The sequence below is a fragment of the Lynx canadensis genome, chromosome B4, assembly GCF_007474595.2.
Source record: "Lynx canadensis isolate LIC74 chromosome B4, mLynCan4.pri.v2, whole genome shotgun sequence".
NCBI classification, from domain to species: domain Eukaryota; kingdom Metazoa; phylum Chordata; class Mammalia; order Carnivora; family Felidae; genus Lynx; species Lynx canadensis.
The window spans coordinates 7,051,283-7,064,762 of NC_044309.1; the positions used below are offsets into that span (position 1 = coordinate 7,051,283).

Consider the following 13,480-nt stretch of genomic DNA (forward strand, 5'->3'; position numbering starts at 1 on the left):
AAGGAGGAGTTGAGTTGGGGGCATCTATCAAACATTAATTAAATTTGAGTTGTATGTGGGAGATCCAAATGGAGATTAGATGCGGTTAGTTACACTAGTCTGAAACTCGTGAAAGATTTGGGATAAACTTATATTGGGGAGTCACCCTTTTATATAACCATGAAAATCAATGGGGTGAATCATATAAAAAGGACAAATACTTAAAAAGTAGGCAAAGGCATTAGAGGAGAAAGCAAACATTTGATACAATTGTAACCACTGTCTCACTTGGGGAGGAGGGAGACACATGAGATGGGAAGGAGGTAAGGAATATGTAGTTAGGGATTTGAATCAGAGGCATCAGCAAGGACTTAAGACTTTGGAAATACTCATATTTTCTGGTTTTCTCCACTAAAGGGCTCCTGAAGCAATGACATCCCCTGTAGTAATGAAGGTCAGGTAGAACCCGTATCTTGGCTTCTAAATACTGTTCATCACTAAGAAGAGCCAGAGCCCCTTAGAGAGATGACTGATTCCAAGTCTAGGGCTGGGAAAAGCGTCAGGTGAGCCTGGAAACTCGTGCCACAAAGTAAGGAAATCCCCGATGAATGACAGGGGCGTGCTAAAAGGACACAGCAAGTGGCCTGAACCTGGCCTCTGCTGGCCAAACATGGGACAATTTAAGCAGCAAAGAATAATAATGGTTAAGAGATTCTAACTCAGTGAATACGAATCAGTCTCTCACCACATCCTAATACTGTACTAGAAAAAATGAGGGAAACTTACAGAGAAATCACCGCTTTGTATAACAAAGCAGTGAAAGGTGGAGAAGTAGGCTATTCAAACAGTCTCAAAGTATCACCTTATAGATTACTTATTAATCTCAAAGTTTAAAAAAAAAAAAAAAAGATGTCTTACAATGGAGAGACTGGTAGATACTACCTTTACAAATGACCAGACTTTGTCACTCGTGATGGCACAAAATGACCCTTGCTGTTACCGGGGCAGAAAGTACAGATCACCTGTGGAGGAATGTTGTTGCCAAAAAGGTTTACCTTGAATGTAATCGGGTGAGAAAACAACAAAACACTGCAAGACATTCTATAAAATAACCGTCCAAAAAAAAAGTCCTAGACTTTGCAAAAATGTTGTCAAAAAGACCAAAAAAAAAAATAATAAATAAATAAATAAATGAAAGTCGTACAGACAAGTGGGGGACTGCTCTTATTGAAAAAGACTTTAGAGATGACAACAAAATGCAATAAGTGATTCTTAATTAGTTTCTGGACTAAAAAAGAGCTAGGAAAGGCATTTGGGGACCATGGGAAGGTCTCAATATGCACTCGATACTGGCTAATACTAGGAGTTTCTTTGCGTGTGACAATGGGAACGTGATGTAATGCAAGGTGCGATGCCCCTCCCCCCCCCAGACCCCCCAGCAGGACTAAGGGATGTGTTCCCCCAGCTTCCGGAACACCATCCTCAACGACTTAACCCTCTTTGGAATTGCCTCAGCCAGAGACTGCCCTGCCCAAGGTCACAGCCCCCTCCCTCCTGGGCGGCCCACACCCAGTGTCTGCTCAGTGTGGGAGTACAAAGCCAGTCCGCCTTGCCTGAACTCAGACAATGTCTCTCTTCCCCCAACCCTACCTTCTTCCCCTCCCAGGTCGCGATCCCAAGAGCAACTCCTACAGAGCAATCTGCACCTCGGTGGCTGCTTCCTGGAAAGTCCCACTTGGGGCAGTTTGTACTGGAAGGGGTTGGGGGAGGGGATACCAAGACAGGAGTTAGGAGCTGGATCGGCCACCCGGCTGGCCACGAAGACCTCCGCACTGATAGCAGCTGGAGCACAAAAAGCCCCTGGCACAAAGTAGGTAGTTTGGGAACGTGCAGGTTGTAAAACTCTTACCAGCAGCGAACTGGGGTGGCATAAAGTAGAAACAAGCTGGTATGATGTATCGGTGTTCAGATATTCAAGCAATGTGGACACAACAGGGCTGTGCTTATGCATATTGTGAACGAGTCGAGGGGTCGGGGAGGAAGGTTCACCTGGTGAGCTTTAGAGATGGTTCACAGAACACCGGTGGGTGAAACAGATGGGCAGCCCCGGGGGGTTAGTCCTCAATCTGTACCATCAAAGGAATTCACGGATAGATAATCAGGTGGCCGAGGGCGATAATCAGGTGGCCGAGGGCAGTTGCCCTGAGGAGCAGCCATGATTCCTTGGCCAACGTCTGGAACGGAGGCTGTTTTCAGCCTGAGACTGTGGAGTCTGCGGGAGGCAAAGCCCTGCCAACACCAAATGGAGGGGATGAGGATTCCCCGACTCCTCCCGCAAAGGAACCGACAGCCATTCACGCAAGGAACTGTCTGCTGGAGAAAGGGAATACTCAAACCTTTTGAGGACTGCTGAACACGGGGACTGAGCCGAGGCCGAAACCAGGAGATGCAGAGTCACTGTGGGCCTCTGTCAGAGTGGGGGCAGACGAGGCCCAATAATAAATGAAGTATCGGGTCCCGGGGTGGATGGACCCCATCAACGGTCAATTCCCTGATTCTTCAATGTGTAGTTAGATTAGACGTCAAGGGAGGTGGGCACAACCTCCACACCGGTTCCTTGGCCTGTGGCGTCACAACTGTGGTAGCGGGAAGGCTGAAACCAGCTTTTGAGATTGGCCCTGCAGCTCCGGGGGAAGGGGAAGGCAGAAATCAGTGGCATCCTTAAGGCCCCGAACGAATGCAGGGCCGGTGATCTCCATTGTTAACTCCATGCATCATTTTGAGTTGGGCCCCTACAAATAAAACTCTTTCAGTGACCCACCTGGGAAACTTCTTGTCCCTGCAACTCTCCCTGCTCCAGGTTGATAGTTCTAATTTGTAAAAGGGGGCATGCCCTCACCATGGGACACAGCAGGAGTCCCACCGAAATATTAGCTACAGTTGCCAGCCGGGCACTTGAGCGACAGAGGGGCCGGCACGCAGAGAGAGAAGTCGTGCAGGTAAGAGTAACTGACCCTGGTCATCAGGAGGCTACGCTACAGGCACACGGTGGGCAGCAAGGAGGAATGTTTGGCACCCAAGTGGTCTGGTCGGGTGCCCCTTGGTACTCTCTCTTGCCCAGTGTCAATGGGCCACGGAGAGGTTAAGCAGGCACTGTCTGAAAAGAGCGTGGAAACAAGGGGCTCAGACCTCTTGCAGATGACGGTCTGGGTCATGCCGCTAGGAAAGTCAAGTCCAGGAGTGGCGTCAGCTGAAGGCATGAGAATGGAGAACAGACGGTAGAGGAGGACATCGGTAAGTACCACAGGGCACTGCTGTGGCAGTAGGGGCTGTGACTTGCCTTCCGTCCTTCCTCTTTTACGTTTTTCCTAGGAAAAGAGGCCTTCTGGTACCCTGGGGGACTTCCTCACACTTACACCAAGAAGTGGATCTCCCAGCACAAAGTGGCTATGGCCTGAATGTTTGTGCTGCCCCCAGACTCACACACTGGATATCGTTACGCTCATTATGGTGTCAGAAGGTGGGGCGTTTAGGAGGTGATGAGGTCATGACGGTGAAGCCCTCCGGAATGGGATTAGTGCAATTATAAACGAGATCCACAGAGCTCCCCTGCCCCGGCCACCTTGGAAGGATCCCACAAGTCCGCCACCCAGAAGAGAATCGTGCCTGCACCCTGAGCTCAGACTTGCAGCCTCTAGAACTGTGAGAAATCAATTTCCGTTGTTTGTAAGTTACCCACCCTGTAGTATTTTGTTATGGTAGCCCGAACATATAGGACAAGACAGGACTGAATCTTATGTGCTGCTCAGATCCCCGCAGGAATGAAGGACTTGAGCTTTCCCTGAATTGCCTCAGGTGCAGAGAACACGTTTGCCCAAGACCACACACCCTTTCCCGGGCAGCCCTCATACAATAACTTATCAACATGGGAACGTGAAGACCCAGCCCCCTTGTGCCAACTCACGACAGATCTGAAACACCAACCCAGCGTTAGAATTCCCCTGGGATTGGCCCTGAACGTGATTGCAATCCCCTCCCCTTGCACAGGGGATGATCCCAGGAGCACTCCTTAATAAACCTGCCGGCTGACCTCCACTCAGAAATGACTTCCTGAAGCACTGAACCTGTGACATATGGGTATGTAGGGGAATGTCCTTGCCTTGCAGAGATAAAAGCTGAAGTGTTTCTGGATTGAGTGTGATGATGTTTGCAACTTATTTTCAAACTGTTCTGAAAAAAGAAAAGTATGTGTGTACCCGTATATAGTGAATGTAACAAAACATTAGCAACTGATGACTCTAGGTGAAGTATATACCTGTGCTTAGACTTTTCTGTAGTTTGAAATTTTCTGAAATAAAAGATTAAGGAGTTGAACACACACACACACACACACACACACACACAGAGGCAAATGAAGAGGAGTCTAACATAGAGATGTAGAGGAGTATCCAGAATTTCAATACTTCTGGAGGGTCAGCAAGAGAGCAAGGTGTCGTGAAATCCAAGGTAGAAGAGAGTTTCAAAATTAAAGTAGTGTTGGGGCGCCTGGGTGGCGCAGTCGGTTAAGCGTCCGACTTCAGCCAGGTCACGATCTCGCGGTCCGGGAGTTCGAGCCCCGCGTCGGGCTCTGGGCTGATGGCTCGGAGCCTGGAGCCTGTTTCCGATTCTGTGTCTCCCTCTCTCTCTGCCCCTCCCCCGTTCATGCTCTGTCTCTCTCTGTCCCAAAAATAAATAAACGTTGAAAAAAAATTAAAAAAAAAAAATTAAAGTAGTGTCCAACACTATCAAATGGCTACAAAATGGTCAAGTAAGGCCGTCAAGCCAACTATGGGACTTCAAAGTGTCCCATAGAGTTAGTATCCAAAAGGTCCCTGATAATCTTGAAGACGCAAGTGTCGGTGAAAAGGTATTATAGGCACCTGCCACCGAGCAGTTCTCTGCAGAACTGTCATTTGGCTGAAGCACCACATTTTGGCTCGACTGTGTTTTCAAGACTTTAAAAATCGAGTATCCGTTATGTTCAAAGTTCTGGAGTATTCCCTGTAGGGAGAATGTAGAACCGCTCAGAAACACAATTTACTGGGAAAGGTGCATAAACTCAAATACTAAATCCACTGTGCCAGATATAAGAATAAAGAAACTCACAGAGAAATACAGAGGAGATGAGGGGAAGGGAGGAAGGAACACTCCAGAAGCTTGAAGTGGGTGGGGAGCACAAAAGGGCATATTTAAGAGGCCATTGGATCAGCCATTACAATTGGCTACCCACAGGCTGAATCTGGCTTTGCTGTGGGATTCGTTTGGCTTGCAAATTAAAACTTTAGACACGTATACCTAACATTTACAACTCGAGATATTTATCACAAAGTCTCGATTTGTGGCAGTTTGAAGAGATAGGGCAAACACTTGGCTGGGGCTGAGAGAAGGGTCTGGGGTAGGCAACAATTCCCCCAGTCTCTCCCCCAATCTCTGCTTCATCGATTTAAGGTACTTGTTCAGACTGTGTAGGCAATTGAGTTGTACTGGACCCAGGGGTGGGATGAGAATGAGGCGAGTGATGCAGGAATTCGGGGGGGGGGGGGGCAGTCGTTTGGCTTTTTAAAAAATACTATATTAAAATATGACTGATCTTCAGTTTTCTGGTGCTCTCCTAAATTTTGCACCGACGCTAGAGTCTCGCTCGCCTGACTCTAATCTCTGAGCATCAGGGACTTCATTTAGCCTGTACAGTGGTAAGCATCAGCATAGGCAAGATCAGATCGGATCAGATCTGCATTTGGGGGAGCACTTCAGTTCCCACGCTCCAAATCCCGCCCCTGCTGCACTCACAACCTCTCGGGTTCCCACTTCTCTCTAACACTCGGATTCCAATTTCCTATCCTGAGTACCTCTTTCGCCCCGAAACCACTGACTGTCCCCTCTTCCTTCCCCTCCAAGCGAGCCCACCCGGGAAGGCCCCAAGCACCTGCCTCCTCGGGCGCCTCCTCCACCTGCGCTCAGCACAAGCCGTTTCCTGCATCCTCCCAGGCCCGACAGTCGCTCCCGACACCATCGCTCTGCTCCAACAGGGCGGAGCTTCCTCATTGGCGCGCTCAGCATTCGACTAGTGCTGCCTCGCCCCGGCGACCGTCCAGCGGGAGGCGGAGCGAGTCCAAAATGGCGGCTCTCAGGCTGGCGCGCTCCGTGCTGCTGGCGCTTTGAGGTGGTCGCCAGGGGTCGGGGGGACGATTTCCCCGCCGCGGGGGCCCTAGAGGATGAATCGAGGGCTCTGCTAAGGTTAGGCGGTGGGGGTGGAGAGAGTGGCAGCAAGGGCTGCGGTGGAGTCCACGGAGCGGGATGTGCGAGAGTTACTCCAGGTCGTTGTTGAGGGTCTCGGTGGCGCAGATCTGCCAGGCGCTGGGCTGGGACTCGGTGCAACTCAGCGCCTGCCACCTCCTCACGGACGTGCTGCAGCGCTATCTGCAGCAGTTGGGACGGGGCTGCCATCGGTACTCTGAGCTGTGTGAGTACCGGGCTGGGTGCGGGAGGGCTGCCTCTGGCCAGTCACGAGTGACACCTCCGGTCTTCCCTTCTCTATCTCAGCGTCTCCGAGATGTTCGTCCTTGTCCCCCTACCCCGAGATCGGGTGTTTTCTCGGCCTCTGACGCCCCTCGGGTTCCGCTGCCCCTGGAAACTCCAGTCATCGCTGTGGTGCCTCTCCCTCATCCACTAACTTCCCGCCTCCAGCCCGGGACCCCTGTCCCCGCTCTCAGCTCCACACCCTCCCTCACCTCCTCTCCGATCGGAAACAAGCATCGGTCTTTTCCTCACCGTCTCGTTTTTGCTGCGTGTAGAACCACCTCCAGAATGCCTCGCAGCCTCCTTTACTTTGGTCCTTCTCCTCCCTTGCCCGCAAACTACTACAACTAGTTGTCACAGGCGCTCCGTCTACCGGCCGTTTCTTACAAGGCTAGCCATTCTTCAGCTCATAACAACACATACTCGTTGACAGCTCTGCTCCGTTGGGGACACTGCCTCTCCTTTCTGCATCTGCCCGTTTCATAGAGAGCATCTCTGCGCTCGCTTTCCCAAGGCCACCTTTGTCAGTTTCACTTAGATTAACTTTCACTTACTTCTCCGTTACTCATCGATTTCCTCCTTTATGTTTTTATGTCAGTGGTTATCCAAGTGGGGTAGAGGGAACGCAGGCGATTTACAAGGGTCCCCAGATAGTCTGGGCTGCAGTGTTTATTTATTTTTTTTTTAAGTGAGTGTCTGGCAGTATTTATAGCTGATGGCGTTTAATAATTCGGAGTATTTAACAGAAACCACATCTCACTGATGTGAAGTGAAGTGTGTGTGTAGGGGCAAGTCCCAGTCACTTCAATTTCAGGTCACTACCCAAAGTGGTAAGCTGGAGAACCGAGTGACGCGTTCCCTGGGATGTTGTGCTTTCTCAAGGAGGTTCCTTCTGAGACTGGAGGATTGAGACCCACAGACACACTTTGCTTTTTAGGCCCCAGATTCCATTCCAGCTTCCACGGTACGACCGCAACAAGCCGTCCCCAACACACATTTGCACGTGTCATTCTTTTTTTTTTTTTAATTTTTTTTTTTAACGTTTTATTTATTTTTGAGACAGGGAGAGACAGAGCATGAACGGGGGAGGGTCAGAGAGAGGGAGATGCAGAATCCAAAGCAGGCTCCAGGCTCTGAGCCATCAGCACAGAGCCCGACGCGGGGCTTGAACTCACGGACCGCGAGATCATGACTTGAGCCGAAGTCGGCCGCTTAACCGATTGGACTGAGCCACCCAGATGCCCCTACGGGTGTCATGCTTAAAAATATTTTAATTGGTACTCCATCGGTTACAGGCTGAAAATCCAATAAAACTCTTCAGCAGCACGTGGTTTTCTCTGTGAGCCAGCTTTTTCTTATCTGCTGCTATCCTAATCTCAACCGTGCTGAGCCACCGGCCTCATCCAAAACCGTTTTAAGCTATCCGTTCCTATATAGACGCGTGCGGCTTCCTAGAGTGTCCTTCACCCCCCTCCTCTGGCCCCCCAGTAGTACTACTTGTGTTTTGAGACTCACTCACAATTTAAGAAACTCATGTCATCTGCTCCCATAATTCTGTGCATACTCCGGTGTGTTAACATCTTGCTTTGTAATCATCCATGTCTCTCTCTGTGTCTCTCTCTCTCTCTCACCCTTTCCTTTCCTCTCCCCAGGCGACAAATTTATTGCATCTGTGTTCTCTAACCTAGTATGGTGCCATAATTTACTAGGCACCCAGGAAATAAGTGAATGAACTGATAACCTACTACCATAATAGCTATTTAGTCACCTGACTTTTTGAGTTCCAAAGTAATGTATTTTGGGAATGCCTGATTTCACTGATCCCTCTCATCTAAATTTGGAACCGCGAAGTAATAACTCTCTTTCACCCATGTCTTGACAGTACACCGCCAGCACAATACTCTCCTGGCTTTCGCTTCTTTTCCCTCCCTCCTCCGTGGTCCGCAAGACTACTGTTGCGGTCACGCGGAGTCCAGCTTAAGTTTTGGCTACCAAATTCCCTAAATAAGGGCAGATGTTCTGTATTTTGGGGTAATGAAAATATCCCCTGAACACATAGCTGCCTTTCGTGCCTTCTACACAGAACCAGAACATGCGCTGGCATTGTAAGTAACCAGGTATTCCACGGTCACCAAGTGATCGTTGTCCTGTGTTAATGTCAACCCCTTTTCTAATTACCCGGTTTGTGTAGTCAGTTTCCTTGCTTTTAGTGAGAATGTGACTATCAGGTTCATTATCCTCCATCATGGTTTTGTGGCTTATGAGCAATGCTGATCCCGGGTATATTTATTAGTTACAGACTTTTTGTTAGGTTCTTTCTCCTACACTGTGCTAGTTTTAAACTCAAATTTTGTCCTCCAGTTACCACTGTGGAGTCTTGTATTCTTTAAATCCTTTAACTCCTCTTTGTCTTTTTGACAACACTGACTGAGGACCACTAAGAACTGAGCGCTGCGTTGCAGACCTGGATGTCCTAAGGCACAGCCCCTGCCCACAAGGTGGGGACAGGGGTGCAGACTGTGAACAAAACAAACTGGTGGCGTTCGCTCCTTTTTAAAAAATGACTCTCAAGTTACAGCAAGTATCGGAAGTTGCCATTAATTCAACGAATAATGCATTTTAAAATTTCCCTAAGGTAATGATTTCTGAAAGCACGCAGGGCAGATGTTTCTCCGTGCGTTGTATTATGGATTAAGTATGTGCGTGTGCACTGAAAGTAGGTGCTGAATATTTCAGAATGACCCTTCGGGACTAGCACTTGTCACTCACCAATGGCCTGGTACGGGCAGTGAATGCAAAGGGACTGAGGTGAAGGAGAGGTGGGCGTGGGCCGTGGGCTGGGGCAGGATTACTTCCGGGAAGGCTGAGATTTGGAGTGGAGCGGACCCCAGGCCAGAGAAACGCATAACCTGGGACATCCAGGTCGGATGGAGTGTGATGGGGGGGCCAGGGAGGTGGCCAGCCTGACAGGTGTCGCCGGTTCACTAGGAAGGTGTTACAGGAAAATGGACAGCGGAGTGAAATCCGCTTTGGGAGGGACGGTGAGGGAATGAAGACGTTGGTGGGAAGCACTGCATGCTTCCGAGGACGGAAACAGTGTGGTAAGAGCGGTCTTTTAAGAAGATGGCGCTCTCACTGAGTGCAAGGTGCAAGAGAGACTCCAGTGACGAGAACTGGAAGCTGAATGAGAGGGCGATGGTAGGAATAGAGATACAAAAAAAGTTCTGAAATCTGTGGCCCAAAATGGGGGGGGGGGAAGGGGGGAGAACCGAAAGGCCCTGGGTTGAAATTGGCGAAGCATATGGACAAATTCAAGATGTTCATTTTTTTCTGGACTGAGGAGAAGAAAGCTTTTCATAGGAATAGAAGGACTATTCTCTTAGCTCATCTTAACCATGTCGTCAAGAGGAAGAATGAATATTGATTTTATTTATCCCTTCTGTTTTCTGCATCATGGGAGTCACTAACCCCTACCTGTAGCGGAATTCAGAGACTACAGAAGTGTTTGAGGTCAGAAGGGAAAGTCTCCCGCTTCCCCCTGTGCCCCGGTGCTCAGCCCCTTCAACTGTTAATGGTTGGACGCATATCCTTCCAGAACTTTTCTCGTAGGCGCGAGCAAGCATGTGTCTAAATTTTTATGAACTTTGGGTTACTTTCATTTTACAGCATGATTTAAGTTCAGACATACTGAGTTTGAAGTGATCATAGATTTCAGTAAAAATAAATAAATAAATAAATAAACCACTTTTGTAAAATGAACCTCACCTGAACTTTATATCTTGTCTTCTAATGACATTTAAATTGTATATATAAATCATCTTTATGATATACGTGTTTTCTGTAAATTCTGTTGGATTTAAAAACTTGACTCAGTGGCAAACAGTGGTCTCCCCTCCTCCACGGGGGATACATCCCAAGACCCCCTAAAACCATGAATGCCTAAAACCATGAATGGTACGGAACCCTATGTATATACTATGTTGGGTTTTTTTTTTTTTTCCTGTACCTACATATCTGTGATGAAGTTTAATTTATGAATTAGACACATTAAAATAATAACAACAATAACCAATAATAATTAGAACAGTTATAACAGTATATTGCACCAAACGTTATGTGAGTGATCTTTTTCTGTCTCTCAAAGTATCTGAATGTACTGTGCTCACCCTTCTTGTGATGTGAGCTGATAAAATCCGTCCGTGACGCGGCGCAGTGAGGCGAATGACGTAGGTATTGTAGTAGGGGTGGGCCTATTCCTGACCTTCTGATGATAAGTCAGGAGGACGAGCATCTGCTTCCGGACCGCTGGGACTGCGGGTCGCTGAAACCGGAGACAGTGACCCCCGGGATGGGAGGGGAGGAACCAGGGTAGTTCATCCCACAAATACCTACTGTGCACCAACTATATGCCGGCCACTGTGCTGGGTTCCAGAGAGGCATCAGTGAACAGTGGTGAAAGCGTAGTGGACATCTACTTGGCCCAGGGTGCTAGTTGTTCGATGGAAAAATAGTAATAGTAACATTTACTGAGCATTTGCATTTTGTCAGCCACTGTTCCCCCGTCAACTGCTTCCGATGATGTATTCTGTGCTAGCTGACTGTTAGAATGAATTATCTGGCGGTCAGATCAGATTTCAAGCTGACTTTAGGAATCACCTTTCCAATCTGTAAACAGTATGAGGTTTTCTTTAAAATCTATTAAATTCTTTCCAAAAACTCTTAAATATATGTACTGTGTTTGACTCTGAGATACATATGAACGTGATACTTTTTCTTGATATTTAAAAAACAATACTCGTGGAATTTTCTTGAAATAATTTGCATGGCTTTTGACTTTGTTCCAGATGGCCGAACAGACCCAATTTTGGATGATGTCAGCGAAGCTTTCCAGCTTATGGGGGTTAGTCTTCATGAACTAGAAGACTATATTCACAATATTGAACCTGTCACTTTCCCACATCAAATTCCTTCATTTCCTGTCAGTAAGAACAATGTACTTCAATTTCCTCAACCCGGAAGTAAAGATGCAGAGGAAAGAAAAGAATACATTCCTGATTACATGCCACCCATTGTGTCTTCACAAGAAGGTTTGTGATTTCTTGTTTGTTTCTTACTCCTACATTTGTTAACTATCTTGATGGGTTTTTAGTGTTCCTAGTTTTCCTGACTGAATTCCATAAAATGCTATGCCAGCACATAAATTCTAGAAATGTAATCAAAATATTTTAAGGTTATTTACAAATTGGTCTGACATTTAAGCCAACAGACACTTGCACTGGCGGTATGAGGGAGAGCCATGGCACGGGCAAGGTTATGTCTAATGAGGCGTTTATTTCCTCCGTAAATTTTAAGTAGGGAAGAACAGAATGTGATCACAGAGAGAAGCTTCTCAGTAGATGCATTGTATGGGAACGGGGTATTAAATAAGTCAGAAAACCTCTGCAACATAAAGGAAAATTGGGGCGGTTCTTTTCCTCGCCTCATTTTCGTAAATGTGAGTTGGATGATACTGGGAACAGTGAGTGAGTGAATATTCACTAGTGTTACGCGCGTTAGCTCCATTTTTAAACGATGAGTAGAGGTGTGTGTTGTTTGGCCGTATGAAATTTTTGATTAAAAAGTGTAACAGCTAATGAGGCAGACTAGTTGATCATCGCAGAGCCCCTTTTCCCCTGCGTGGTTTTACATGTTGATCGTGTAGGCTCACTGAGGTTCTGAAGAGATACGTAAGTAGTTCGTGGTCTCGTGCAGGTCGATCGATACGCAATACTTTTTCTTGTAAAAATGGAAAAGTTGCAGTTCATTCCCTTTTTACCTTTACATTTATACCATTTTACCTGCCACCAGCAATGCCCTAAGGTTCCACTTTCTTACAGTTCACTTCTCATAATCTCCTATTCCACGTCAATGGCATTCTGGAGTGTTCCCCGTTTGTTTCAGGGCTAGCTTTAAACTGTTTGACAATCTGTGTGTCAGTGTTGCCTCATTTGAAGAACTGGGCAAAAACTGGCCCTCCACTGTAGAGATTTATCGTGGGCTGGTATGTCATCATCACATACTCTGGATCTTGGGTGCGGCGGCCCTACCGACGAGCGCGGGCGCCGTAATTAAATGTGTCGAGAATGAAGCAGCGTATCTGTGCTTGCTGCTAGCTGCGGCCGTGTGAAAATTTGGATAGGGAGGTATCATACTTTTCTTTCTTTCTCCTTTTCTTTCTGTCTCTCTCTCTCTCTTTCTGTCTCTTTCTTTCAGAGTTTTTGTTTATTTCCAGAGGGAGAGCAAGAGCACGAGCAGGGGAGGGGGAGAGAGAGAGGGGAAGAGAGAGAATCCCAAGCAGGCTCCTCGCTGTCCTCAGAGAGCGGACAGCTCTGTCCACAGAGCCCCTCCCCGGGCTCGAACCCACAAACCATGAGATCGTGACCTGAGCCAAAATCAAGAATTGGACACTTAACCGACTGAGCCAGCCAGGCGCCCTGGGAGGTGTCATAGTTTTCTGATAAGAGTTGCTTGGGAAGTTGACTTTGCTTGTCAGCTTAGCACGTCTCCACCACATGGTCTTGGGGATTTAATACCCACTGAAAGCAGGAATCAGTTTCACCGGAATCAGTATCACACAAAGCGTGCCTTCCATACATGTTCTTGAACTGAGTTAAATCTTGAACTTAGAAATGTACACATGCATCTCAGTCATCCCAACTTCCCTCAGTAACTGTTTAAGATTCTGTCTCCTCCTCACCTTTGAATTTATTTGTATTTGAATCTTACTCTTTATAACCCCCGTGGAAAGTCTGTCCTTGTAAACCCCTCATTCCCTATGGCAGCGTCTTTGATCTTAGAAGCCTGTCTTTGTTACAACTTCTCTAAGCGTATATTTGTTTACTTTAAAAATATAACAAATGCATTTCAGTATCAACATTATCAAAAGAGGGTTTCTTGGGCAGAG

The 13,480-nt window shown here is 47.4% G+C and overlaps 1 protein-coding gene across 1 annotated transcript in view; it reads left to right on the forward strand.

The window, feature by feature from the left end:
* Positions 1–6,111: 6,111 nt before the first annotated feature.
* The window catches only part of TAF3 (TATA-box binding protein associated factor 3), a 182,406-nt gene continuing 175,037 nt past the window's right edge, over positions 6,112–13,480 (forward strand). The window contains exons 1-2 of the mRNA XM_030321998.2: positions 6,112–6,481; positions 11,382–11,624. Coding sequence (XP_030177858.1) covers positions 6,316–6,481; positions 11,382–11,624 — 409 coding nt within the window. The 5' untranslated portion in view covers positions 6,112–6,315. The remainder of the gene's footprint in view (positions 6,482–11,381; positions 11,625–13,480) is intronic.